At 42.7% G+C, this 25,672-nt stretch overlaps 1 protein-coding gene across 5 annotated transcripts in view; it reads left to right on the forward strand.

Annotated features, from left to right (window-relative positions):
• The window catches only part of TMEM94 (transmembrane protein 94), a 104,190-nt gene that overhangs the window by 23,179 nt on the left and 55,339 nt on the right, over positions 1 to 25,672 (forward strand). For all 5 annotated transcript variants that reach the window (XR_009761310.1, XM_061616150.1, XM_061616152.1 and 2 more), the window contains exons 3-4: positions 24,496 to 24,615; positions 25,316 to 25,443. Coding sequence is in view for 4 of the 5 variants with exons in the window: in XM_061616150.1 (XP_061472134.1) it covers positions 24,496 to 24,615; positions 25,316 to 25,443 (248 nt within the window). In the remaining variant the exon portion in view is untranslated. The remainder of the gene's footprint in view (positions 1 to 24,495; positions 24,616 to 25,315; positions 25,444 to 25,672) is intronic.

Consider the following 25,672-nt stretch of genomic DNA (forward strand, 5'->3'; position numbering starts at 1 on the left):
CGTTGTATAAATCTATGGTGCGGCCGCATTTGGAATACTGTGTACAGTTCTGGTCGCCTCATCTCAAAAAGGATATTATAGAGTTGGAAAAGGTTCAGAAGAGGACAACCAGAATGATCAAGGGGATGGAGCGACTCCCTTACGAGGAAAGGTTGCAGCATTTGGGGCTTTTTAGTTTAGAGAAAAGGCGGGTCAGAGGAGACATGATAGAAGTGTATAAAATTATGCATGGCATTGAGAAAGTGGACAGAGAAAAGTTCTTCTCCCTCTCTCATAATACTAGAACTCGTGGACATTCAAAGAAGCTGAATGTTGGAAGATTCAGGACAGACAAAAGGAAGTACTTCTTTACTCAGCGCATAGTTAAACTATGGAATTTGCTCCCACAAGATGCAGTAATGGCCACCTTCCGGGAAGGGTGACTTAGCCTGTGCCTGCTTTTGAGACGGGCTCCTGCCTCAAAAGAAGCTTATTCAGATATATCAGTCAGATTTTTTCTTTTTTTGACTGATTAAACTTCTCCCGGGTAGGGAGAAACGAAGAGATTAACCTCAAAGCCTATTTTTGTTGGGACGACCAGATCTCATTAATTTATGGGACGAGGTCCAGCCGACGAAGGTGGGACGGATTTTTAACAACAAGCTCTATCTGGAAAAGCGAACGTTCATCTTATCTTCTAAGAGAGAACGCACTAACAGGCAAGCACCCTTCTTTCTATATTTTTCTTTTACTTGACTTAAATTGTTGCTGTTTAAAAGAGATTTGCCAGATTGATCGGTTTTTGACATCTCACTGGGGAGCCATAACTTCTCTCTGCTACTCACTAATTAATAGCTTATCTCTGTTTTTGTTGCAAAAAGCTGTCCTGGATTTGCATTCTAAAGATATACACAGAAGAGGGATTTCTATTCCAGATTTTTATTTTGAAGAATATTATATTGTCTGAGACTACTCTCTTTTTGGTCTATTTTATTTTGACGAATCTGTTTTCTGACGACCGCCATTAATTGTTTCGATCCTGCGAACTGCATTTTGTTTACTTAAACATGGAGAGATAAGGCTGTCTGCTCTGTTTATACTGTGATGTCACCAAGTTTGGAGTATTAACCCAATTGTTGCTGAAATAAGAAGTGGTTTTCCTATATTTTTCTTTTAAAATGGCAATTAAGAAAGTGGCTGAGAAGCTGGAAATAACTATGTTTCAGAAAATAATGGATGAGATTGAGATAACGAAACAAAACCTGCGACAGGGTTGTAAGGAGCTGAAAATTGAATTGAGTAAAATGAAGCAGGAGATTAAAGATATAGGGGTCCCTGTGAGAGAGGTGACCCTGGAAGGGGTCCCTGTGAGAGAGGAGACCCCGGAGATTGGAACAAACGTGGAACAGGAAAAAGATTTGGAGTCTATGGACTTTAGAAACAAAATCTATTGTTTGGAGACACAGGAGATTAAAGACATAGGGGTCCTTGTGAGAGAGGAGACCCTGGAGACTGGAACAGGGGTCCCTGTGAGAGAGGAGACCCTGGAGACTGGAACAGGGGTCCCTGTGAGAGAGGAGATCCCGGAGATTGGAACAAACGTGGAACAGGAACAAGATCTGGAGTCTATGGACTTTAGAAATAAAATCTATTGTTTGGAACTCAATGTTATCTCTGAAGAAATTAATGAAGATTCTAGAGATAAAGTTATCAATGGCATGGATAATCTTCTGGACTGGAATGATGTGATGGAGCCCAATATAGAGAAAATCTATGGAATTAACTGCAGCCATGTGACAATGGAAAAACTTTCAAGAGATGACCCAGTGTATTTTGAAAAAAAGAACAGAGATATGATTTTACAGCAGTATTTCAGCAACCTATTCAGAATGGATGGCAAGAAAATATTTGGGATAGAGGTAATTCCCATCAGACTCTTACTATATGACTATGGCTTTGACAGCAAGATTATTATGGAATACTGATAATGGAAGATTGGATACTGAAATTACTGGACTTAACAAGACTACTGAAGATGGAAGATGGAAAATGGAACTAATAGGGATAATAGAACAATGGCTACTGAAATTACTGAACCTAACAGATTCTGATGTGATGGATTAATTGAAATGTTTATTTTGACTATGGTTATGACAATAAGATTATCATAATTAGTAATGAGATGGATTAATCGATATGCTTATCTGGAAAAAAAATTGATAGATATATTTCTTAAAGAATTGAAACCTCTCTTTGACTTTTTGTGGAAAGAATAAAGTAATGTTTATGAGATTTGATGATTAAGTAAGATAACTACTGGAGGAAAGTGATTTTATAATATGACTTAAGAGACAGGATTGTTATATATTATAGACTTATAACTGATTTGATCTTTGACAAATGGGAAGTCAATATTTTACTCTTTATTTTTTTGTTTTTGTTTTTTTGTTTTTTTCTTTTTTTCTTTTTGTTTAACTATTTTTGATTTTGTTTTTTGTCTTTGAATGTTTTATGATTTTGTCTTGTATGTTTTATGAAAATCTGAATAAAAATTATTGAAAAAAAAAAAAAGAAAAGGTTCAGAAGAGGGCAACCAGAATGATCAAGGGGATGGAGCGACTCCCTTACGAGGAAAGGTTGCAGCATTTGGGGCTTTTTAGTTTAGAGAAAAGGCGGGTCAGAGGAGACATGATAGAAGTGTATAAAATTATGCATGGCATTGAGAAAGTGGACAGAGAAAAGTTCTTCTCCCTCTCTCATAATACTAGAACTCGTGGACATTCAAAGAAGCTGAATGTTGGAAGATTCAGGACAGACAAAAGGAAGTACTTCTTTACTCAGCGCATAGTTAAACTATGGAATTTGCTCCCACAAGATGCAGTAATGGCCACCAGCTTGGACGGCTTTAAAAGAAGATTAGACAAATTCATGGAGGACAGGGCTATCAATGGCTACTAGCCATGATGGCTGTGCTCTGCCACCCTAGTCAGAGGCAGCATGCTTCTGAAAACCAGTTGCCGGAAGCCTCAGGAGGGGAGAGTGTTCTTGCACTCGGGTCCTGCTTGCAGGCTTCCCCCAGGCACCTGGTTGGCCACTGTGAGAACAGGATGCTGGACTAGATGGGCCACTGGCCTGATCCAGCAGGCTCTTCTTATGTTCTTATGTTCTGCGTATAGATTAAACAAATAAGATGATAAAATACACCCCTATCTCACACCCTTTCTGATTGGGAACCAATCGGTTTCTCCATATTCTGTCCTTACAGTAGCCTCTTTTCCCCAGTATAGGTTGTGCATCAGGACAATCAGATGATGTGGCACCCCCATTTTTTTTAAAGCATTCCATAGTTTTTCATGATCTACACAGTGAAAGGCTTTGCTGTGATCTATAAAGCACCAGGGCTGTGGAGTCGGAGTCAGAGTCGTGGAGTCGGAGTCGGAAGCAGTTTTGGGTGGAGTTGGAGTCGGTAGAAATGTACCGACTCTGACTCCGGCTTCAAAATAAACTTTGATTGACAATTTTTTTAAAATATAAATTCAGAATGTCAAAGAAGCTTCCCATGAAGTCAGCTGTAGTTGAGCATTTCACCATAACTCAAGATGGAAAACATGTTGTGTGTCAGTGTATGACACAGGACCCAGATGAAGACAAATGCTGTGATCCCAAGATCAGCGCATATTCAGGCAGTGATAAAAATGCTCCTATGAGAGCTTCCAATTTAAAAAGACATTTATAGCCCTTTCCAGGGCTGTGGAGTTGGAAGCAATTTTGGGTGGAGTCGGAGTCGGAGTCAGACAGTAGAAAAATAGAGGAGTCAGAGTCGGAGTCGAAGGTTTGGCGTACCGACTCCACAGCCCTGTAAAGCACAGGGTGATTTTCTTCTGAAATTCCTTGATCTGTTCCATTGTCCAATGTATGTTTGCAATATGATCTCTGGTGCCTCTTCCCTTTTTAAATCCAGCTTGAATGTCTGGCATTTCTTGCTCCATATATGGAAGGAATAGTAGCTCTCTATTCTGCTTTGGTCAGAATTCGGCTGGAATATTGTGTCCAGTTCTTGACAGTGCAGTTTAAGAAGAACATAGGAACATTCAGAGTAGATCAGGGGTTCCCAAACTGAGATCAGGGGTTCCCAAACTGAGATCAGGGGTTCCCACCAGTGGTCCATGAGCTTTATTTAGGTGGCCCACAGCATGTCTGTGAAGAACACTTACAATGGTAATAAAATAAAATGCAATATATAAGAAATACACCATAAAAATACAATTAGAAGTCATACAACATCTAGCACAGCACATAGTAATTGCTACAACAGGCAGGAAATCCATTACATGGACCACTAAGATTCTCAGCAATTATCAGGTGATCCATGGGGGAAAAAAGTTTGGGAACCACTGGAACAGTGTGACAAAGATAGTGAGGGGCCTCTTGACCAAGTCCTGTGAGCAAAGATTGAAGGAGCTAGGGAGAAGAGGCAGTTTATAGATGATATGACAGCCATCTTCAAGTATTTGAAGGGCTGCTACATATATGATGGACCAAAATTGTTTTCTATTGCTCCACAGGGTAGGACCTGAACCAGTGGGTTCAAATTACAAGAAAAAAGACTTTATCTAAACTTTAGGGAGAATTTCCTGATGGTACAGCTGTTTGACAGTAGAACAGTCTGACTCAGAAGGTAGTGAATTTTTCTTTGTTAGAGGTTTTTAACACAAAGCCTGGATGGCCGCTATCATGGATGCTGTAGTCATGGATTTCCTGTGTTGGCAGGGGAACTAGAAACCAGATGATCTTTGAGATTCCAGGTCTGTGATTCTAACCATGGGTTATGAAACTGTCTTATTTTTATATAAATAATAATAATAATAATAATAATAAAATTTTATTTCTAGGCCGCCTATCTGGCCGAATTAACGGCCACTCTAGGCGGCGTACATAGACTAAAATATAACATAGAGTAAAATATAACATATAATACAAAACAAAACCCCAGTAGTCTATAGACATCCCGAGCAGCAGGTTCACGCACACATACACACACACTGTCTCTGGCCCCTTCAGCAGGTGCTGCTTTTGTAGCTGGAGAGAGACATTAGGTTCTTCCCTCTTCCCCTTCTGGGAAACAAGCCATAGTCTGGCATGGCGTGTCATTTGAACCCAGGGTTGTGGTTTGTTTGGAGAGAAACAAACAGAAGCCAAGTTTTGTTTCCCGGCAGCATATCAGGAGTTGGGGAGGAGTAAAGCATCTGCAATTTCATCGGAGTGAACCTCCACTGTTGTGTGGCTGGGGATAAACCAGCCCCCACTGTTAATACATCAAGAGAACAGTATTGATCCAATGACTTTCAAATGTCAGGTAAGGCCCTCAGTGAAAGTCTTTTGCCAGTAGCTCTGGGACAGATTTACCTGTTTGCACCTGCAACGCTATCTGTTTTGTTTTTGTCTATTATACTGAGCACCCCAAGCTGCAGCTTTGCCTCCCTTACATTGTTGTTTCTGGGTCTTGCAGTTCTGCTGCATTCTGTTTGCTCTTGATCAATCCATCCCAGTTTCATATTCTTCTGCCCCCCTCTGTGGTACTGTGCTCAATTGGCTGCTGCTTGCACAAATGTAAGCTATGTCAAGGTACTTCTGTGAAAACTGCACACAGGAATATTTGATGCAATGCAGACACTTATCAGGATCATGTAGTTATGAACAGATGTAAAGCGATACAGGGCTGTGCCTCTTGCAAGAGTTCATACCTTTATTTGCATGCTACTCGCAATGTGAAGTGGCAGTGAAGTGGCTTAAACCCTCCAGACATCTCTCCTGTCCTTTCATCTTTTATTTCAATCAATGGTCTCCTCCCCTGCCCCTGGCCCCTTGAGATAGCTGCCACTTCAGACATAGGCTCTGATTTTCTTCTCTTCTTTCTTAACCTCTCTTCCTCCCTCCCGTACCTATGCATACGATGTGCTTTTTAGCTGGAAAAGGTTAAGAAAAGGGCAACCAAAATGACCAAGGGGATGGGGTAACTCCCTTATGAGAAAATGGTGCAACATTTGGGGCTTTTTTGTTTAGAGAATAGACAAGTAAGAGGGCACATGATAGAGGTGTGTAAAATTATGGTGTGGATAAAGTTTTTATCCGTCTATCATAGCACTAGAACCAATGGACATCCAATGATGCTGAATACTGGAAGATTTAGAACAGACAAAAGAAAGTGCTTCTTCACACATCTTATAGTTATACTAATGAATTCAGTCCCACAAGAGGCAGTGATGGCCACCAACTTTGATGGCTTTAAAAGAAGATTAGACAAATTCATGGAGGATAAGGCTATCAGAGGCTACTAGCCATGAACACTATGCCCTACCTACATGGTCACAGATGATGTGCTTCTGAATACCAGTTGGAAACCACAGGATGGGAGAGCTCTCTTGCACTCAGGTCCTCTTGCCGGCTTTCCAAAGGGATCTGGTTGGCCACTGTAAGAACAGGATGCTGGACTAAATGGACCGTTGGCCTGATTCAGCAGGGATCTTCTTCTGTTCTTATGTGTGTGTCCCCCCCCCCCCAGTGGAATGTTTTTGTACTGTGGAGTGATTATTCTCCATGGCATTTTCTAGGAAAAATAGTAATTCACTCAGTAATGCAGTCATGAATCGGAGCTTTTTACCAAGCAAAACTAGGAGAAAATTCTGTTAAGGAGATTTTGCCAAAGTTAAAAAGGTGTTTCCTATGATTTAAAAAATAAGACTGCTCTATTCTGTTACTTCATGATGTCCATATCTGAGAACTTCCTGTGACTTGACAGTCTGAGGTGTCAGCACGTGCTCATTCAAGATGGTGAGGGCAATTTTTTTTAAAAAAACCTGTCCAGTGGCACTACTGTAAACAGCCCACCTGCTGAATTTTGTGCTTTTGTGTATGTTTTGTAGAGTATGAAAGTTTTCCAGTCCTGGCTCCCTGGAGTGTTGTTTCCCTTTTTTTGGTGGTGTCCCAGTTACAATAAGTAGCGGTGTTTTTTAGCTGCTTAATTACTTACTCAGAATTGTATTGGGCAAGTGGGGGTGGGTGGGGAGAATCTGTGCTGTGCAAGACACTTTGTTCCTTTTGTGCAGTTAAAGAGTGTGTCGTCTAGGAAACACAATGCCCTGGAGAAAGATGCTGCCTCCTCCTTTCCCCTCTCTTCCCCACTGGCTTCTTTCTTGTGACCAGCACCACAAAAAACCTTTCCTTTCCTTCAACTTTCCACTTAGAGTTTTGTCTGCAGGAACTTTAATTTCTGAAAATAGGGGTGGATGAGTTTTTTTGGCCACACCATGGATGTTCCAGGTCAGGATTCTTCTGTTTTTCACAATGCCTACCATGGAGTGTCTCACTTTTTGTCCATCTAGCTCTGTATTGTCATCCGCTGCCTAGCAGAGTTTCCAGCATCTCAGACAGAAGTTTTTTTTCCAGGCAGAGGCCCTTTGACCCTGGGGTGGGCAGCTATCCTTTTTTTTTATCTTGAGGGTCACATTCACCTTTGGCCAACCCAACCAGCCTCCCCTCCTCAGCTTATCTGTGCAGATCAGCAGAGGAGGGGAGTTATCGCCTACTCCCCCACTCATCAAATGATCGATCTGATGAAGCTGAACCCTGATAAGACCGAGGTGCTGCTTGTGGGGGACAAAAGAAGGCTGGGAGAAGTTGACTTGAAGTTCAATGGGGTGAGTTTACCCCTGAAGGACCAGGTCCGCAGCCTTGGGGTTGTACTTGATTCCAGGCTGTCCATGGAGGCTCAGATTTCGGCAGTGAGCCGGGCAGCCTGGTATCAACTACACCTCATACGAAGGCTGCAACCCTACCTTCCTGTTCATCAGCTCCCACTGGTAGTACACGCCCTGGTCACCTCTCGTTTGGATTACTGTAATGCGCTCTACGTGGGGTTACCCTTGAAAACGGTCCGGAAACTACAACTTATACAAAATGCGGCAGCTCGACTACTCACGAATAGTCGCCGCCGGGATCACATCACACCAGTGTTGTTCGATCTACACTGGCTTTCAATTGTTTTCCGGGCCCAATTCAAGGTGTTGGTATTAACCGTTAAATCGCTATACGGTCTCGGCCCAGTTTATCTTACGGAGCGCCTTCAACGCCACCAATTATGCCGCCCGACAAGATCAGCCACACAGGGCCTTCTCTCAATCCCGCCGACAAAAACAGCTAGATTGGCGGGTACTAGAGAGAGGGCATTCTCAGTGGCGGCCCCCACCCTCTGGAACTCCCTCCCACAAGATCTCCGGCACGCCTCTTCCCTAAATACATTTCGTAAAGCCTTAAAGACCTGGCTCTTTCAACAGGCCTTCGGGATCTCCGGGGAGGGTTAATTACTAGATTGAATTGCCTCCTACCCTGTTTTAATATCATTGTCTGCTGCTGTATTGTTTTTCTACTGTTTTTATATTGTACCATTGTATTTTTTCTTACTGTGTTTTAACTGTTGTACGTCACCTAGAGTGGCCATTGGCCAGATAGGCGACACAGAAATTAAATTTTATTATTATTATTATTATTATTATTATTATTATTATTACTGGGGAGGGGGCAATTTGCATCCCCATTAAAGCACTCTGCCAGGAAAAGAGATTTAAACATTTCAGCCCAGCCCAGGGCCATGTCTGATTTTTTCCTTTTTGTTGCCAGTTGCTACCACCAAAATCAGTGGAGTCTTGGGAGGAAAAAAATACTTTGGGGAGGGGGGGGCAGATCAAGCTCTGGGGACAAGGTTAGCCGCCCCTGCTGCAGAGATACCAGAAACTGAACTTGGGATGTTATCCGTTTAAAGTATGTGTTCTGCCAGTGAGCTACAACCCCTCCTTTCTAATATGGGAAGAACACCACCTCAGATAACTTCTTTTATGTTCTCCTTTGATTTCACACCACGTGAACAAAAATGAGTCATCTGTTAATCCTGTCCTATGGGGGTGGGGTGAAGAATACAATGATCCAGCCCACTGGTCAGATCCAATCCCCCAGCTCTGCTGTATGACACTGGGTGGGCAGCTAACGCATTTGCAGAGGGTGTTGCAGGTGCTGCCAGTCCTGTCATCAACAGTGCTTGCAAACATCTCTTCAACTCAGCGCATCTTTAACTGCTCCACACCTGAGTTAATGTCTGTTGTTGGATGCAAGACAGATGGGGATGGCTCAACCAACATGGTTGCACGGGTCAGACACCTGGCACATGGGCTGGAGGTTCCCCACCGTTGTCATAAAGTAAACCTCATGGCTGAGTGGGAGTTTGACTTGGTGTCTCCCCAGTTTGAGTTTAACACTCTTAACAATTACACCATACTGGCTCCTTACTAGCTTGAGAAACATATAGGGATAAAATATTTTTGACCTTCTCATCTGCAAAACCACCATGACAGTTCAAAGCATGGAAAGCTGTGCAGTGCTGTGTATGCTTAATCTGATACAATTTTACCTGTTAAAGAACTGCCAATCAGATGTCTTAAAGCCCCTACACTAGTTGAGTTCCCACTGTGCTGGGACATCTTGTTCAGTTCCCCCAAAATGTACATTGTTTACTGGGAAATAACAAAAAAATAGAAAGCAACCGTGTTGTTCCATAAGAAAAAATGGAAATGGACCACCTTCAAGTTGATCCCGACTTATGGTGACCTGATGAATAGGGTTTTCATGGTAAGCGGTATTCAGAGGTGGTTTACCATTGTCTCCCTCTCAGGCTGAGAGGCAGTGACTGGCCCAAGATCACCCAGTGAGCTTCATGGCTATGTGGGGATTCGAACCCTGGTCTCCCAGGTCATAGTCCAACACTCTAACCACTATGCCACACTGGCTCTCGATCCATAAGAAAATAAACCCCAAAGCCACAGAATTCTAATACCTTCATCAGGTTCAACCAGAAAGGCATAGAGTTATGAGTAAGCTTTCGAGTTCTCCCAAATTCTTCATCAGGTGTACTCAAAACGCAGGAGAGAGTGAAAAAAATAGGGAATGGTTTTGTTTGTTTTTACCTCCAGGTCTGCAGTTCTTAAGGTAGAATGCAGGAGCCATGCAGACATAATTGGATCAACCTCACTGAGTACACAGTAGATTGCAGGGTGCATCCGTGATTATTGGGACAAATAAAAAAACAGTGATGATTGGTCTCCCCTTTTTGACAATGTAAAATCTATATAATATAAAAATTACATTTTTGGAAAGAAGTACTTTTGGTCTGTGTAAGAAAAGGATCAGAGTTCACAACAAGTGAGGGGGTCTTCTAAGGACAGTTTTATTGGCTCCTGGTACCCCTTCATAATATATGTCCACCAAGCACATCATGGTTGGTCCCCACCTGCTCATTATGCTAACATTTGGAATGCACAACATTAGTATGTTCTTTTGCCCAAGACACAACACCATTTGATGGGGCTGGTTCATTTTATGGCTGAATGCTTTTTGTTTTTTTATCATCACATTATATATATAATTTAAGGATATATTTAAGGATATATTTACTCGATTATGTTTCCTTCCTTCACATATGCCATTGCCAGGGAAGGGAGGGATAGGGAGTTTAGGGGGATAGTTTATACTCTCTTGTTTTGAATTGGAAACCTGTACGCAATTTTTAATATGGGAATAGCTCCATCTTTTTCTTTATTTGATATATTGTTATGATGGTTCTCCACTATATGAATGGACCTTGAAATACATGTATGCTGTGCTATTGGATTTCTAAGTTTAAAATGCTAATACAAATCAGCAGTGATAATAAAAGGATCAGAGTTCATCCTTATAATTGCAGTTCTCATATGATTAACAGGAGTGGGGGTGGGATGAGGGAATCCTCCTCCTGTGTGGGTGTACTCATGCACATGCCTTATGGTCCCTTTCAGGCAGTTGGCTGTGATTCTTCATCTGGAATGAACTGTAAAGCTGATTGAGAATGTCTGTGTTTCTTGCTGGGTTTGGGACCCAACCCCTTTGGAAGTGGTGGCTCAGAAGCACTAGGAGGTGAAGGGAAGGGTCAGCAGTAGAGAGAAACCTGTCTTGGGCCCTAGCTGGGAGCTGGTCAGCACAATGGAAGAGTTAGAAAGGCTCTCTGGGGCCATAGGAACAAAGGGGCTATTTTTTCTGTCCGTTTCTACTATGCCTTTGACTCTTCCCATGCTCTTCTAAGCAAGGATTTAAACATTGAAAACAGCAGAGAACTCCTGTCGTCCTTTTTCAGGTTATCAGGAATAGGGGAGGCAACCAATTGAAATGCCTCTTGGCTTTTCCTAGAAAGAGAGGCAAACAATTTGGCAGGAGGAGTTGCTGTTCTTCATTCAACGTGCGGGCGCCCTGCAAATTGTTCATTCATGGCAAAATGCTGATTCATGAAAAAAGAAGCACACGGGCTTTTAAACCAAGGAGAGATAACAGAGGCTTGGCCTATCTTTTTACAGGTATTTTTGGGACATGATTTAACATGGATCTTAGCCTCAAAAAAAGAGATACCCCCCCCAATAACTCTGGTATGGACTTGACCTAGCTCCTGTCATTAATATGCTTTGAACTCTTTGTCTCTGCTGGCCCAGTGTCCTCTGCTTGCTCCTCCTGTATTGCTGCTGCTGCCCACCTCTGGATAAGTGGCAAGTCACAGACACAATAGGTTGCTATTAATAACCTGCACTGCACCTTCTGCAGGAGTCTCCTCCTGAGATGCAATAAATATTTGATGCTTAGAGAGGGGACTTGCTGCTGCTGCTCTCCATCCTGATTACTGCTGGGAAGTCCTGCTGGGAGCAAGAGGTTGCTCAGGAGAGAGCAAGAAATACCAATGTAACTCAGCAAATTGCAGGCCTTGTTTTCATCTAGAATTTTATTGAAATAACGAGCTTTTGAAATGTGCAGCTTGACATCTGAGGGCTTTAGATTTATGTTGTTTTGCATGTATAGGATCATTCGTGGGCATTATTGGCTCCTAAGATCATTTTCCCTTCTTTTTAGTGTACCTCCACTGCTGTGGCCAATGCTGGCTTTTCCTTGCAGTATGATATGTTTTCCAGGATCTAAAGGTATTAGCCTGTTCTCTGCTAGCATCATCTCTTGCTTGAGCATACCTTCTATACAGGTATATTTTATGGGCTATCTGGCTTTTGAATGCAGCCTTCTGAACCCAGTGGGGTGTGTGATCCTAAAAGACTTGCTCATATTTTCTTTTTCATCCCTCCCCTTCTCACCCCATATCCAGCATGCAGCAGTTGACTGGCAACAGGCTGAATTAATCAGTGGCTTGGTGCTTCACTCTGCCTGTTCCCCCCCCCTCTGTCTGTTTCTGCAGCGTTGTGCTCTGCGCACTCTCTCACTCTCTATTGCTCTCTGCTTCTCTCTGGGTAGCAGCAGTGGAAGTTGCTGTTCAAGGTTCCAAGAGGGGTGCAGCAATCTTAGCCCAGATGCTTTTTAAGCAGACAGATTTGTGGATGTCCCAGCAAGCCAAAAGTGGCAAAGTAAGTTTACTATTTGCGCTTTCTTATCTTTTTCTAACATTTGAATTCAAGATGGCTTTTCCCCTCCTGTCCTGCATGTTCATGTACAAAAGGCTTCTAAGGTTGTATATGTGTCTCAGCTTAAGGCAGATGAGCTGCATTAAATGAATATATATGATGAAATGAGGATCTCTTCCTTTCTGGTAGGTTTGCTTTACTATAGGGAGGGTTTTGGCTCCAAGTACAGTGTATAGATCTGTCATGGTTCGAGCTATAGTGAATCTTTCTGTCTGTTCAGTGGTTCAGATTTGTCTGTTTCTTATACATGTATGAGCATTGCACCACTAGGTGCCCCCTCATACTGGTATAATTGGGAGTGGGGGTGGGTGTTTATGCTGTGGCATAAACTAGTAGGCGTTGTCTGTGCCAAATTTCCTGCATCTGGAAGATTGCCAAGTATGTTCAAGGGAAGCAAGTGTGGCAATGATCCATCCTTGCAGATTAATAAATCTAGGATTACAGTCAGCTGTGGGTGTATGTGTGTGTAATTACCTACTGTCCCATATTATTCTCCAGAGTTAGGGAAATATGTAGAATAATATATGCTTCAATATCACATTATGTAACATGTCTTAAAAACAGTGCAAACACCAATCCCCATGGCACATATGTTAGCTACATAGCGATCCAGCCCCAGGGTGATCTGCAGGTGCAAGGAGGGCCGCAGGGAAAAAGTAGGGAAGCTGCACAGCATGCTATTGCCTGCAGGAGCTGTCTCTTTTCCCAATACCCCAAAATGAAGCGAGCAAGCAAAAGCTAAGGTTTGCATTGTTGGTACCAGGAGGCTCATCCTGGCTATTGGCATTCAGCTTTCTGCTTTTGTATGATCCTAAAAAAACAGTGTTGTGCAGAAGAAGATTTGCTCATATAGAGTCGCGGCAAACGGTCAAGCCCTGTGTAGATTTGTAGATCTGGTTTGCATTGCTAAGTTGGAATCACCAGATGTAAAGGTTCTGTAATTCCTAAGAGGTGGGGAAGACTTGAACCATCACGTAAAATGGAACTTGTGCAGTTACCAGGACTCTGAGCAGAAAGAGCTTCCTTGTCGGAGAGAAATCCCAGTTTACTTTTGCAGCTTGCTCCTGAAACTGGATGAAGCCTGATGTTATTGATTTGAGCAGTGCTGCAGATACGGTCCGTACAAACGATTTGAGATAGAGCCCACACATGGTCTGCCATAGACTTCTTTAGCTCAGTTGCGGCCAAGGTTTTTTTGGTTAAATGTGCCATATGCCAAATTGATAGTATAAGGCAGGGTAACTCTAGCACATGCTACAACCCTGCCATGTGCTTCTGCTGGTCTTTCTGCTGGGAAAGCAAGCACAGTGCAACGTTGGAGACACAAGCAAGAGTACAAGAAATCTGCCTGTACAGTACAGCCTATGGTGTATACCATTAACCTGGTCTATAGACTCTGCCTACTCCTATTCAGGTATGCACTTTATGGCACCTGTGCCACAGGTTATCTACCCATCCTATAATTCATCTGATCTGCCAATTGTCTAATAACTGTAGGCTGACCTTTCTATATTCTGTACGCTAAATGCAAACATGTGCTGTCCATAATGAGGATGTAATGAGGCTTAGTGTACCCTGTAGCCCTGCCTGTGCAACTTGTGGTGTTGTTTCTTTTGGGGTTTTTTTCCTCTTTGAAATTCATAAGACCCCTGGGGCATGCCCACATCCCATATCTACTCCAAGTTTCAGATGTGTATGGATTTTGTCTGGTACCCTGATAGTCCCTTGGGTGTGCATGTTCAGGCAGTGTTGATGGTGGAGTGGAGTTCACATGACACAACCATGCAGATTCTTGCCACTGATGTTCTGTTTCTTTCCACTTCCACCGAAAGCCCCCATGGGGAGATACGTCACAAGTTGGAATGAACCAAAACACTATTGGCTCCAACCCGACATATAGCCAGGGATAATGTTTACCCCTTCCAGATGGTGAAAGGGGAAAATGGTAAAAGAGCCTGAAGTCTTGATTGCAATCTATATAAGTCCCTGTGGTAGGAAATCTGATTTTGTGCTAATTTTCTTCTGGCTTGTTTCTCTTGTAACACAAGTGTGTTGAGGAAACAGCAGTAACAAGATCAAGAGAACAGGATGGGATGGACAGATCTGTCTATTCCAGTTTCTCATTTTTTCTAATCTTCAGTTTGCCATGTTTCTGCATCTGTTTATGGTTTCTTTTAAAAAAATTCTCATGAAAATTTGTCAGCATTTTAGTGGGCTTTTCTCTTAAAAATAATTTTTTTTAAGCAGTTTCCCCTAACATAACACATTTTTGTAATTTTCATGAATATATGCATTTTGATATTGGAGGTCACTGATTCATAGGGTTGCCATAAGTCGTAATTGACTTGAAGGCATATAACAACAACAAAATGCATGTTTATGCCCACTTCTCCCTAACATGTGCAATTTTGTACACGTTTTTGGTTGGGAGAACTGCATCGCAAAATTCAGCAAAGTATAAATTTCGACGGGTAGCTGCATTTCGGTTTGCAAATTGTTTCAGGAAGTGCAAAGTAAATAGCTTTGCATTAAAATGTGGGCCCTACCAAATTTGGGCCCTACCAAATTTCTCATGCATGTGTAGAATAGAACAGGGATGACAAATGACCATGGATGTCACGAGTGTCATTAAATATGTGTGCCTATTAGCCTGCCTTGCTTGCCTTTTACTCTTAATCTTGTCTATGCAACCCTTCCTCTGAACACTGTATCTATCTGGCAATGCAGCAGCAACTGCAAGGCTGGCCATGCTTACAATCTAAAATCCCAAGAGCCCAAGAATGTGATACGGGTGCTTAGGAATGTTGATCTCTTTTAAAACAACAGTGCCCCTCAACCGGGGCTAGTACCTAAAATTTTAATGCTGGTTCTGTTCTTTTTAAAAAGAAATCCTTCTGGTGCCTTGGCATGTTAAACTTCCCACTGACCCTCTCCCTCACTTCTTGACCAAGATCAAACCCTGTCTTTACATTTAGTTTCTAATATGAAATGATGTCCCTGAGAGATTGTGTGTTGTGGTGAAAGTGACACCTGTTTGATTTTACAGTGGAGAAGGATCTGATTGTTCTGTGCTTTTCCCTTGGTGATGGTTACATAACTGGCACTGGGGGGGGGAGAGAGAGTTAGTTGTCAAAGTAACTCCTTTCCATGTATCTATTGTGTCTCAAAGGGGCTTCTTGTGTAATAGATTTATTGAGCACAAAATAACAGTGCTAAATGAATAGTGCTTTCTCCTCTATTAGACATGATCAAAATAGTCTATTCATGTCACCACGACTGAGCAGATGACATGCAACTTGTTGAAAAATAAAGTGGTAAACTTGCATATTGGGACAAATTGCACAATCCCAAATCACATCTGGATCATCCTTGACTTCTGTGACATGTGTAGTCTGAAAATGGACCATGGGTAGATAGGGGGAAGTTGCAGAATGCCTCTGTTCCAGAAGAACCATGGCTTCTTTGAGATTCTCAAGAGAGCCAAAGTAAACTTTTAACAAACCCCATTGTAATGTAATGCTCCTGATTCATTAACCCTGGTTAAGGATCACTATTAACTGTAGGATTGTGTGGTCCCTCTTCCTCTCTCCAGCGCTTCCCCTCTTGCATGGAAATCTCCCTGATGGATACAAACCATGTTGCAAGGACTGTGTCAGAAATACATGCATAGCAGATTATTTATTTGTAGGCTTTTATGACACACAATAAGGTAAGTATCGAGGTGGTGAACATAACTCATCCATAAACAGTATAAAAATACTTTTCTGAGCCATACATCAGAAAAGACCTGGGTAAACAGAAGAGATTAGTTAGAGGTATTGTTAAAACAAGATTTGTTTTTAGAGATGTGGTTTCCATTTTTCTTACATTAATGCAGAATCTCCTCTGGAGAGATTCTTGTGTATAGGCAGTGTCTCTATATAATTTGGGCTGCGTCTCATACGCTAGGGCTTATCAATCATCCTTTTATCTTTACTGCCTTCCACTTGTACAGCTTCACATCTTATTCATTGTACAGTGCAAGTTTTCTTATGTGTTCAGTGGTTATTGGCAGAAATTATATATTTATATTGGAAAAGGTGTTTGTACTTGTATTATCCATAGTTAGTGCTAACCGGGTTTGCTCATAGCCAGGATTTGAAACTGGCTGGCTAAAATAATTAATAGTTAAAAGCAAACCTTGTTTGGCATCAAAGCCAATCGAACTTTTTGCTGTGATTTAGGAAAGGAGAGGTGGAAGATTTGTATGCAAGGGGCAAAGCGTTAAGTGATTGGAAACACTTGTAACTTCTGGAAGGCCACAGGTTCCTCATTCCTGCTGAAGACCTGTCCTTTATGCTCTGCTTGTGGGCTTCCCATAATCCCTGGTGACTGGCCATTCTGCCTGGGTCTGATGAGAGTTCAAACAATATCAGGAGGGCAATGGGTTCCCTGCCACTGATCTACAGAGACAGCAGTCCCCTTGTTTGTTTCCAGCAACTATCTTTAGTGGTCTTTGAACTTAGAATTTCCATTTAGCTCTCCTGGCTAGCGATAAACCCTGTCCTCCTTTAAATGCATCTAACCTGTTTAAAACCAGCAACCATCATCACGTGCTGTGGCAGCAAGTTTGGTTAGTGAATTTGGTGAGGCGAAATGCTTCCCCTCCCCATTCATGAATCTACCTTCAATCCATTTCAGTAGCTCAGTGGCACAGCGTCTGCCTTGCATGCAGAAGATCCCAGGTTCAATCCCCGATGGCATCTCCAGGTAGGGCTGGGAGAGAGCCCTGTCTAAAAATCTGGGGAGCCACTGCCAGTCAGTGTAGGCAATACTGAGGAAGATGAACCCAATGGGCTGACTCGGCAGCTTCCCATGTGCCTTCAAAAGCTTGTTTCTGGTCTCAGTCTGTTCATTGTGTAGCACATTCACCTTTATTGCTGGAACCTTTCAATATAAATACTCACACGCATGATGGGTTTGTGCCATTACACCAGTGCACCTAAACACCTTGTTAATTTTGCTTGCAATCCTGAACATGGTTACTAGGGATAGCCCCCCCCCGCTGAATATGGTAGGGCTGACTTCAGAGTAAACCTGCACTGGATGGTGTTGCGTGTCTTCTAATTATCTTCTAGATGGAGCTTAACCTGCATACTTTGCATTACTGTCTAGTTCCTGTTTTAAGATTATCCATCTCTGGTTCCTTCATGTCATCTCCTTCCTGCTCCCTTTTTTTCCTGAGCATAGTGGATCCAGTTTACCAATTGGTTTCATATTGCTAAGTTGAGAGTTGCTACGAAAAGGACATTAAATTTACAATTCTGAGAAGGAGCATTTGTATAGGAAACGCAAAAAGATGTGTTGTAGGGCAGTAAGTATGAAAACGAAAATGAACTTTTTGTAAGACAGTTGGTCTACACATTATTGTTTGTGTACAATGCGCTTATTGGCTGTTGGTGGAATATGTGAAACAGAATTGCTTTCACTAACAAACTCTTTAATGATAGTTAGCCCTCTCCTTTCCTTTCTCCCTATTTGAACTTTCTTATTCTTCATGCCTTTTTGGAAACTCTTGTCACCAAGAGACCCTTTTTTCTCTGCTTTCCTCCTCCCCCTCTGTTGCAAATGTAAGAAGTTATTGAGTCTCTGAACGTTAGAGTGTGCAGCTATGAAAGGGGAACCAACAGAGGGTGGTTTCATATCCCTCTGGTTTTGATTTCCACATGTCCTTCTACTGTCTGTTCCTAATTTCCTCCGTTCCTTCTCGCTCAGCTGTACCAGCCAGCATAACCTCGCAGCCTGTGGGTGTTACTCTGATGTTATGAGTTGCCCTGAGAGGCTACTGTTCTGGCAACAGGCACCATTGCTTGTTTTCTGGCAAATTAGGGTTGCAAACAGTCTGAGGCAGGTGACTCTTGCAGGTGGCAAGAGGCAGGTGGCATGCTCTTTATCATTAGCAAGTGTCTATATTGGTGCAAATACACACACACACATGTGCTATAAGATCTTACAATGGAATGACACATTATTTATTTATTTATTTATTTATTATTTAATTTGTCTCCCGCCCTTCCTCCCAGGGCAGCAAACAAAAGCACTAAAAACACTTTAAAACATCATAAAAGCAGACTTTAAAATACATTAAAACAAAACAACTTTAAAAACATTTTTTTAAAAGCTTTGAAGACATCTTTAAAAAAGATTAAAAAACATTGTTTTTAAAAACAAAAAGGTTTAAAAACATATTAAAAAGCAATTCCAACACAGAAGCAGACACATGGCCTTGCAGGCTAAATTGATGTTGCTTGCTGTGCAAGCCATGCAGAGCACTTGGTGCTTCCACTGTGGTCATGCATTTCTCTATGGTCTGGTTTAGTTTTACTTAATCTCAAAATTATCTGTTCAGTGAAAAAGACAAACGTTAGTGCTGTGGAATGAGCAACTGCTTATCATGTTGGAAAATAAACAGACTATGCAGTAGACACCGGTACTGAGAACACAGTTGCTTGCCCTACTCAGCATTCTCCTTCCTAACTTATTGAATTCATGTGGGAACCAATCCTGAGCTGTCTCGCCACTTTACTTTTCAGTTATAATCCCTGCTACCTTGCATTTTTGTGTAGAAGATTTGCTGCTATATCCAGACTCTGGAGAATTAGCTGCCAAGCCAAAAACCACTAAGGCTAGAGTAATAAACAATGTCTGCGGGTGGGGGTGGGGGGAAGATAAAGAGTGCTGTGGCACCTTAGGAGCTAACTGGTTTATTGTAGGGTATATTTTGTTCAAAGCTTTTATACATACAATCTGTAAAAGTTGAGGCTGCTGAAGATACTAGCTTTCTCCACTTGCATCTTAATAGATATCAGTAGGACAAGGAGGAAGAAAGGCACTGTCCAAAGGATCAGAAAATAAGTCTGATGCAGGAATATGATGGAAAGGAAGGTGATACCCAAAGCTACCTGCAAGTTCCTTCTTCAGATGAAGTTTGTGTTTGCACTTTGGGCTTGGGCTATCTCATTGTCTTGTTCAAGGAAACTAGTTAGGAGAACTTGAAAGCTAATAGAGAATAGTCGTGTTCTAGTCATCCCCCTGAAAGTGAAGAAACTAACTTTTTTCACTTACCAAAGGGTTTAGAGAGGACAACTGCCTCTGCAGAGTATTTTAGCTGGAGATCATGTCAGAACTGAGGATTTCTGTAGCCTCCAAGTAGAAAATTTGAGAGATTTATTGTAGTTGGAAAATAGAAAATTGCTTCAGCTCCTTATGCCCATGTGGGAGTTAGTGGATACTCTTTTGTTTACTGCATGAACATGCAGTGTTCCACATAATGTGTGAAAGCCAGACCTCTCTTATATACACGTCAAGAATGTTCCTGTTGCACAGACTGAAATGTTTCTGCAGACTTAAAAACTGTATGTCTTTTATGTTTTTGAGGAGCATGGATACATCCCAAAACACAGACACAATCCTTTATTACACAGCCACGACAGTAGCTGTATACTATAGCCAGCGTGGATTTTTCACATTCCACAGTGTTAAATTGAAAATACCCCCCATGCCATTCTGATGCTTCCCCTAAGCTCATTTCAAAACAAAACCTTACAAAACCTATAGTCCTGAATTCAGAAACGCTTGCTTAACAACCCTGTAAATTTTCATGGCGATACACAAAACAGTCAGAGAGAATAGATAGTTCAAAAGAAAGAGAGAAAAAACCCAGAGCCCCTTTGGACTTTTTTCTGTCAAGAATTCTCATAATCTGTTGAAATTCATTAAAAATCAGCTATGTTCACAGAGTACCTGTAATCCTAATACTGACCTTGCCCCATACTCTGACCTTCATCTTCTGCAGTTTAAAGGTTTAAAAAATGCTTGGCTGATTTTTAATTAATTTAAGAAATTTTGGCTTGAACCCAATTATAATGTTGGGCATGCTCAGTAAGAACCAACTGTCAGTGTTCTAAAAGCCAGACTCTCAGCTGCTTGGCTTGGCTAATCAGAGGGCCACACCCACACCACACTTTGATTTCACTTGAGGCGGTCATGGTTTCCCTCAGAGAATCCTGGGAAGTGTAGTTTGTGAAGGATGCTGAGAGGAGACTCCTATTCCACTGGTAGAGCTTCAGTGGCCAGACTGGTTTAACAGTCAGCCACTCTGATTGAAGGTCTGTGAAGGGAACAGGGTGTCTCCTAGCAACTCTCAGCACCCTTCACTAACTACACTTCCCAGGATTCTTTGAGAGAAGCCTTGACTGTCCAAAGTGAAACAAAGGCCTGGTGTGGATGTGGCTAGGGACAGCTTTGGTTTAAATGTGGGTGAGAGGCTACATGTGCCTGCTGTACAATAAAAAGGTGGGGGAAACGCTGAAAAGCAATGATACTGTTCACAATGGTTTCCTTTTGGAAAGGAAAGGGGCTTCCCTTCTGCCCAGTGCCTACCCATCCAATCTCCTCCCCCTCCCCCCTGGATCAGTGTTGGACTACGACCTGGAGACCAGGGTTTGAATCCCCACACAACCATGAAGCTCACTGGGTGACCTTGGGCCAGTCACTGGCTCTCAGTCTCAGAGGAAGGCAATGGTAAAACCACCTCTGAATACCATTTATCATGAAAACCCTATTCAAAGGGTCGCCATAAGTCTGGTCGACGTGAAGGCAGTCCATTTCCATTTTCAAACATGATTGCACAGAAATAAATTCCATTAAACTCAGAAAGTATGCAAATGATCAAACCCACCTTCCTATCCCCTCCCTCTTGCCCCTCCCCTCCCCCTTCCTTTGCCCCTTCCCCATCCCCCTCCAATCCCCTCCTTCCCCTTTCCCTTCCTCCCCTCCCCTTCCTCCTTCCCATGGTCAGTTTTACCTATTTTAAGCATGATTGCACGGAAGTAACAACTGGAAACAAAGCCCTATGAGGAGAGACTGAAATAACTGGGCATGTTTAGCCTGGAGAAGAGAAGACTGAGGGGAGATATGATAGCACTCTTCAAGTACATGAAAGGTGGTCACATAGAGGAGGGCCACAATCTTTTCTCGATTGTCCCACAATGGGCTCAAGTTGCAGAAAGCCAGATTTCAGCTGGACATCAGGAAAAACCTCCTAACTGTTAGAGCCATATGACAATGGAACCAAATACCTAGAGAGGTAGTGGGCTCTCCGAGACATATTTAAAGTGACCTTCTGAACTTTATCAACTGTCTTAATAATGTTGCTTCCTCCCTTCTAAAACTAGATCAGCATAGCACATGCCTCCTTTCTATTATTTGGGCTGATTGCAAGTGTTGCCACCACTCACCATATGCTCAGAGGCACATGTTACCAAATTCTTCCAAGCTACACAGCAAGTGGATTGGACTGTGAAAGACCAACCCAAATTGTGTTTGCATTTTGACCAATTTGTAGGGCAGTACAATATCTCAGAGAGGTCAGGTATCCTGCTCCCCTGGTGCATTCACTATAGCTACCCAATTTCCCTGCTTTTTAAAGTTTGATAGGAATGTCTGTGGGCTATAGGTACTTTCTTAAACTGCAACGTTTTTTGCCTATTAGTGAATTACCATAATATGTGAAGAAACCCTAAGTCACCCATGTGTGAAGATTTAAATTATGTAAGATTTTTTTAAAACTTTGTAAGTTAAAAAACAAGCTAACACAGAAAGCTGGCTTATGCTAAGTCAGCCCATTGGCCTGTCCAGCTCAGCAATGTCTGCACTGGCAGGCAGTGGTTCTTCAGACTTTCAGATTGGGGACATTCCCAGTCCGATTTACAGATGCCGTCATATTCTGCTACCAGAATAAATTCAGCAATTTACTGAAACTATTCAGTAAATATTGCAAGGGAAAAGTGGGCAAGATGTAAGTGGATGTGCTAATGGAAAGATCTGGCCCTGGGAGAATATAAGGAAGTGTAATCTGCACACTGTCCCACTGACATTGAATCTTCTTTAATGTCCAAATCCTGCTGTTTGGAGTGGATGAAAGTTGGCATCCAACAACAACTGAAGGGGTATATGTTCTCTGTTCTTTTGTCTAGATCAGGTGTGGGGAATCTTTGGTCCTCCAGATGTTGCTGAACCACAACTCCCATCATTCCTGGCTGTTGACCATGCTTGCTAGGGCTGATGGGAGTAGTAGTTCAGCAACATCTGGAAGGCCAAAGGTTGCCCCACCCCTGCTCTAGATACTTGGCCCAGTGGCAACCACTCGGAGATCCTGGTGCCTGATGGAGCTTCTGAGTTAGAAGCAACTGTTGAATCCTTGTGCAATATATTATTGGCCAAAGTGAGAGTCATTGAGCTTGAATAGGGCCCCTGCATCATGTAGCCTCTGTCCGAAGCCAGGCAGTCCTCTTCCTAAGATACGGCTGGCAAAATTTTTGAAAAACCTCAGAAGGAAAGAGATGCAGTCTTAGTTCTTTCTCTCTCCTCCCTCTAAGAATTCTGTTAACTCTGCAAAGATGTCTCCTGCCATCACAGAACCTGCAAGGCTTGCATTAATGTGCGCTGCCAGGAATGAATGCTGCTTATGTGTTCCATTTTCTTTTCTTTTTTTAATGCTGGTGATTGTGATGGTAGTGAGGGCAGCGTACGTTTTGCCATGAGTTGATGTCATCTGGTCCACATCCGACAGAAACAAGGGAGCCGTTTTTTTCTAGTCCCTAAAACCAGCCAAGCAGCAGGAGAATTACGTCAGGTTTTATTCTTAGTTCTGACAGGGATGCACTATCATGACTTGCCTGTGCTTCATGAGAGTTTGCTTATTTTTAGATGTTCATTTTGCTGCAGAGGAATTTGCAGCTGAAACGATCCAGGGAGAGTCATAGGTGAATGGCAGCCTTAGACAGATTGCCTTAAGAAGCGGTGTGGGACTGTTTGAGTGCTGACTGTGTAGGATCCTTTCATAATTTGACATCTGAGCTTGACCCATCCCTGGCAGGGAAGGTTTCGCTACTACAGTGTGGAGATCAGAATTCCTGGGGAGAGGCATAATCAGCACCTTCCTAGAAGTAGCTGTAGCTGCCAGTAATCCAGGGCTCATCCTCATTTAAAACACTGCCTTCCAGTACCCATAGCAGACCTCTCTAGGCTCTTTTCATATATCCTCAACAGTGAGAATAGGACTTCAGCTGCTGTTTTTGTGGCTGTTTTTGTGGCGCCTAGCACCCTCCTTCCCACTATTGAACCTGGGACACGATCTGCTGGGAACTTCTCCAGTGCAACCCACACTGAAACGATTAGGAGCTGCATAAGAGTATTTCTGTGCTTTCATGCAGCTCCTGGTTAAAAGGGGGATTGTGCAGGAGAGCTTCCTAGTGGATTCTGCCACAGGGTTATTTGAAAGTAACAATATCTGTAGCTTTGAGGAACAGCCCTAACCCGCTCGGCTGGAAAAGCAGTGTTGGGGAACAGGTGCCAAGCTTTTATTTGAGCACCATTTGCTTGCACTGCACCGTGGAAGGGAACAAGCTGCAACACCAAAGGCATTCGGAAGGAAAAGGGGCATGCAGGTTTACGTGGCTGTGGCCGTGCTTTCCTGAGTGGGCATAATAACGCAAGAGTGTGCTTCTGTGGCACAGGAGGATGATACAATTAGGGTGGGATATATTGTTCCAGGATGGTGGACATTTCTTTGTACGATACCCATGCTTGATCCAAAATGGGCTGTCTAGGAACTGTTTGCATTGTGCATGCAGGTATTCACTGTTTGTGAGATTAAACTCCACATAATAAGAATTAGCCACCCTGAAAGGACCCAACATGGTTGCTGTGGAAAGTTTTCTTTCATGTTTGACGAAGTGAGGACAGGCATGCAAAGGTGTATTGGATTTGCTAGATATTGTCCTGCACCATTTTCCTGCTGTGCTGGAAGGAATGGATATCAATGTAATAAATCAATAAATAGTTGGTGTTCTTAAGCAGTCTGTGGTTGGGGGGCACAGAAGGTGCTAGGAAATGTTATGGAGAAATACTAGATTGGCTCTGCAAAACTTTTGTTGTCCAGGATGAGGTGACTGCAAATTTGGGTCTGACCACAACAAAAGCTCTGACTATCCTGAGAGACCAGCTATCTCTGCTTCTGGAGGGGCACCAGAAGGAAAGAAAGAAGGTGATTTCCTGGAAGGTAAGCATTGGCAGCTGTGCATGCCATTTTGCTCCATGTTTGTGAGTTGTTTTCAAGAACACGTTATGCAGTTCTTTGTAAAGTGAAAGATTAAGTTTTGAAGGAGGGTGTACATTGGAGATCATTAGGGAAAGCAAGATTTCCCCATTGCTGAAAGCTGGAAAGTGGCACTTGGCTGCAAGTCTGCTGCTAGGATGGGCACCTGGAGTTGGGACAATGGTGCTGCCAGCCCTCCTGATGTTGAGGAAAGCTGGCAGCAACACAAGATCAGGGGAAAAGAAGAAGGCTGAGCTGTGTGCCCTGGCACAATGAGGCGTGTCCCCTTCTCCTCATCCTGTCTGGTGCCAGTCCACCTCTAACCTGAGTACGCCAAGTTGGAGGCAGCAACAGCGGTGGTGGTTCTAGGAACCATCACGCTCTAATAGTCTTTCCTAGTGGGAACAGACCAGGCCACAGAACCATTGGTGGGACTTTGGATTCTTTGTTCCTTGGCAAACTGGCATATTCCAGTGTTCAGTGTGATTGTGAGTTGGAAGTCTATATGCCCTATACATGATGGAGAATTGTGTCAGAGATTATCTTGTATGGATGGCGTTCATTCCTAGTGGAATTAACCTGTGTGACCCTCTGGCTCTTTTGTAGTCTGCTTTTGACAAAGCCTAGGTTCCATTAGGTTGATGTAGCCTCCTGTTTTTTGTAGGAGGTGTGGAAGACCAGTTTTCTGTACCATGGCAACCGTTGCTCCTGTTTCCATTGGCCAGGGGCATCCCTGATGCTGCTGACAGTGCTGCTATTATTATGCTGTTATGGGAGCCAGCCACATGGAAGGTATGCTGTTCATTCATTGATTGGTTACAATATTCCATCCACAGAGGATCCTAAAAGCCACTAACATTCAATCATTTTTTAAAAAATATCATAAATATGGATAGTATTTTTTAATGCTTGTGATTGCAAACAAAACACCAATTGTCAAAATAGAAGATCTAAGCATGTGGTGGATTCATAACGAGGAGGAGGATGGTCTGTTGGCTTAAGCCAGCAGAGTGACTTCTTA

The sequence above is a fragment of the Rhineura floridana genome, chromosome 3 (assembly GCF_030035675.1).
Source record: "Rhineura floridana isolate rRhiFlo1 chromosome 3, rRhiFlo1.hap2, whole genome shotgun sequence".
Taxonomy (NCBI): domain Eukaryota; kingdom Metazoa; phylum Chordata; class Lepidosauria; order Squamata; family Rhineuridae; genus Rhineura; species Rhineura floridana.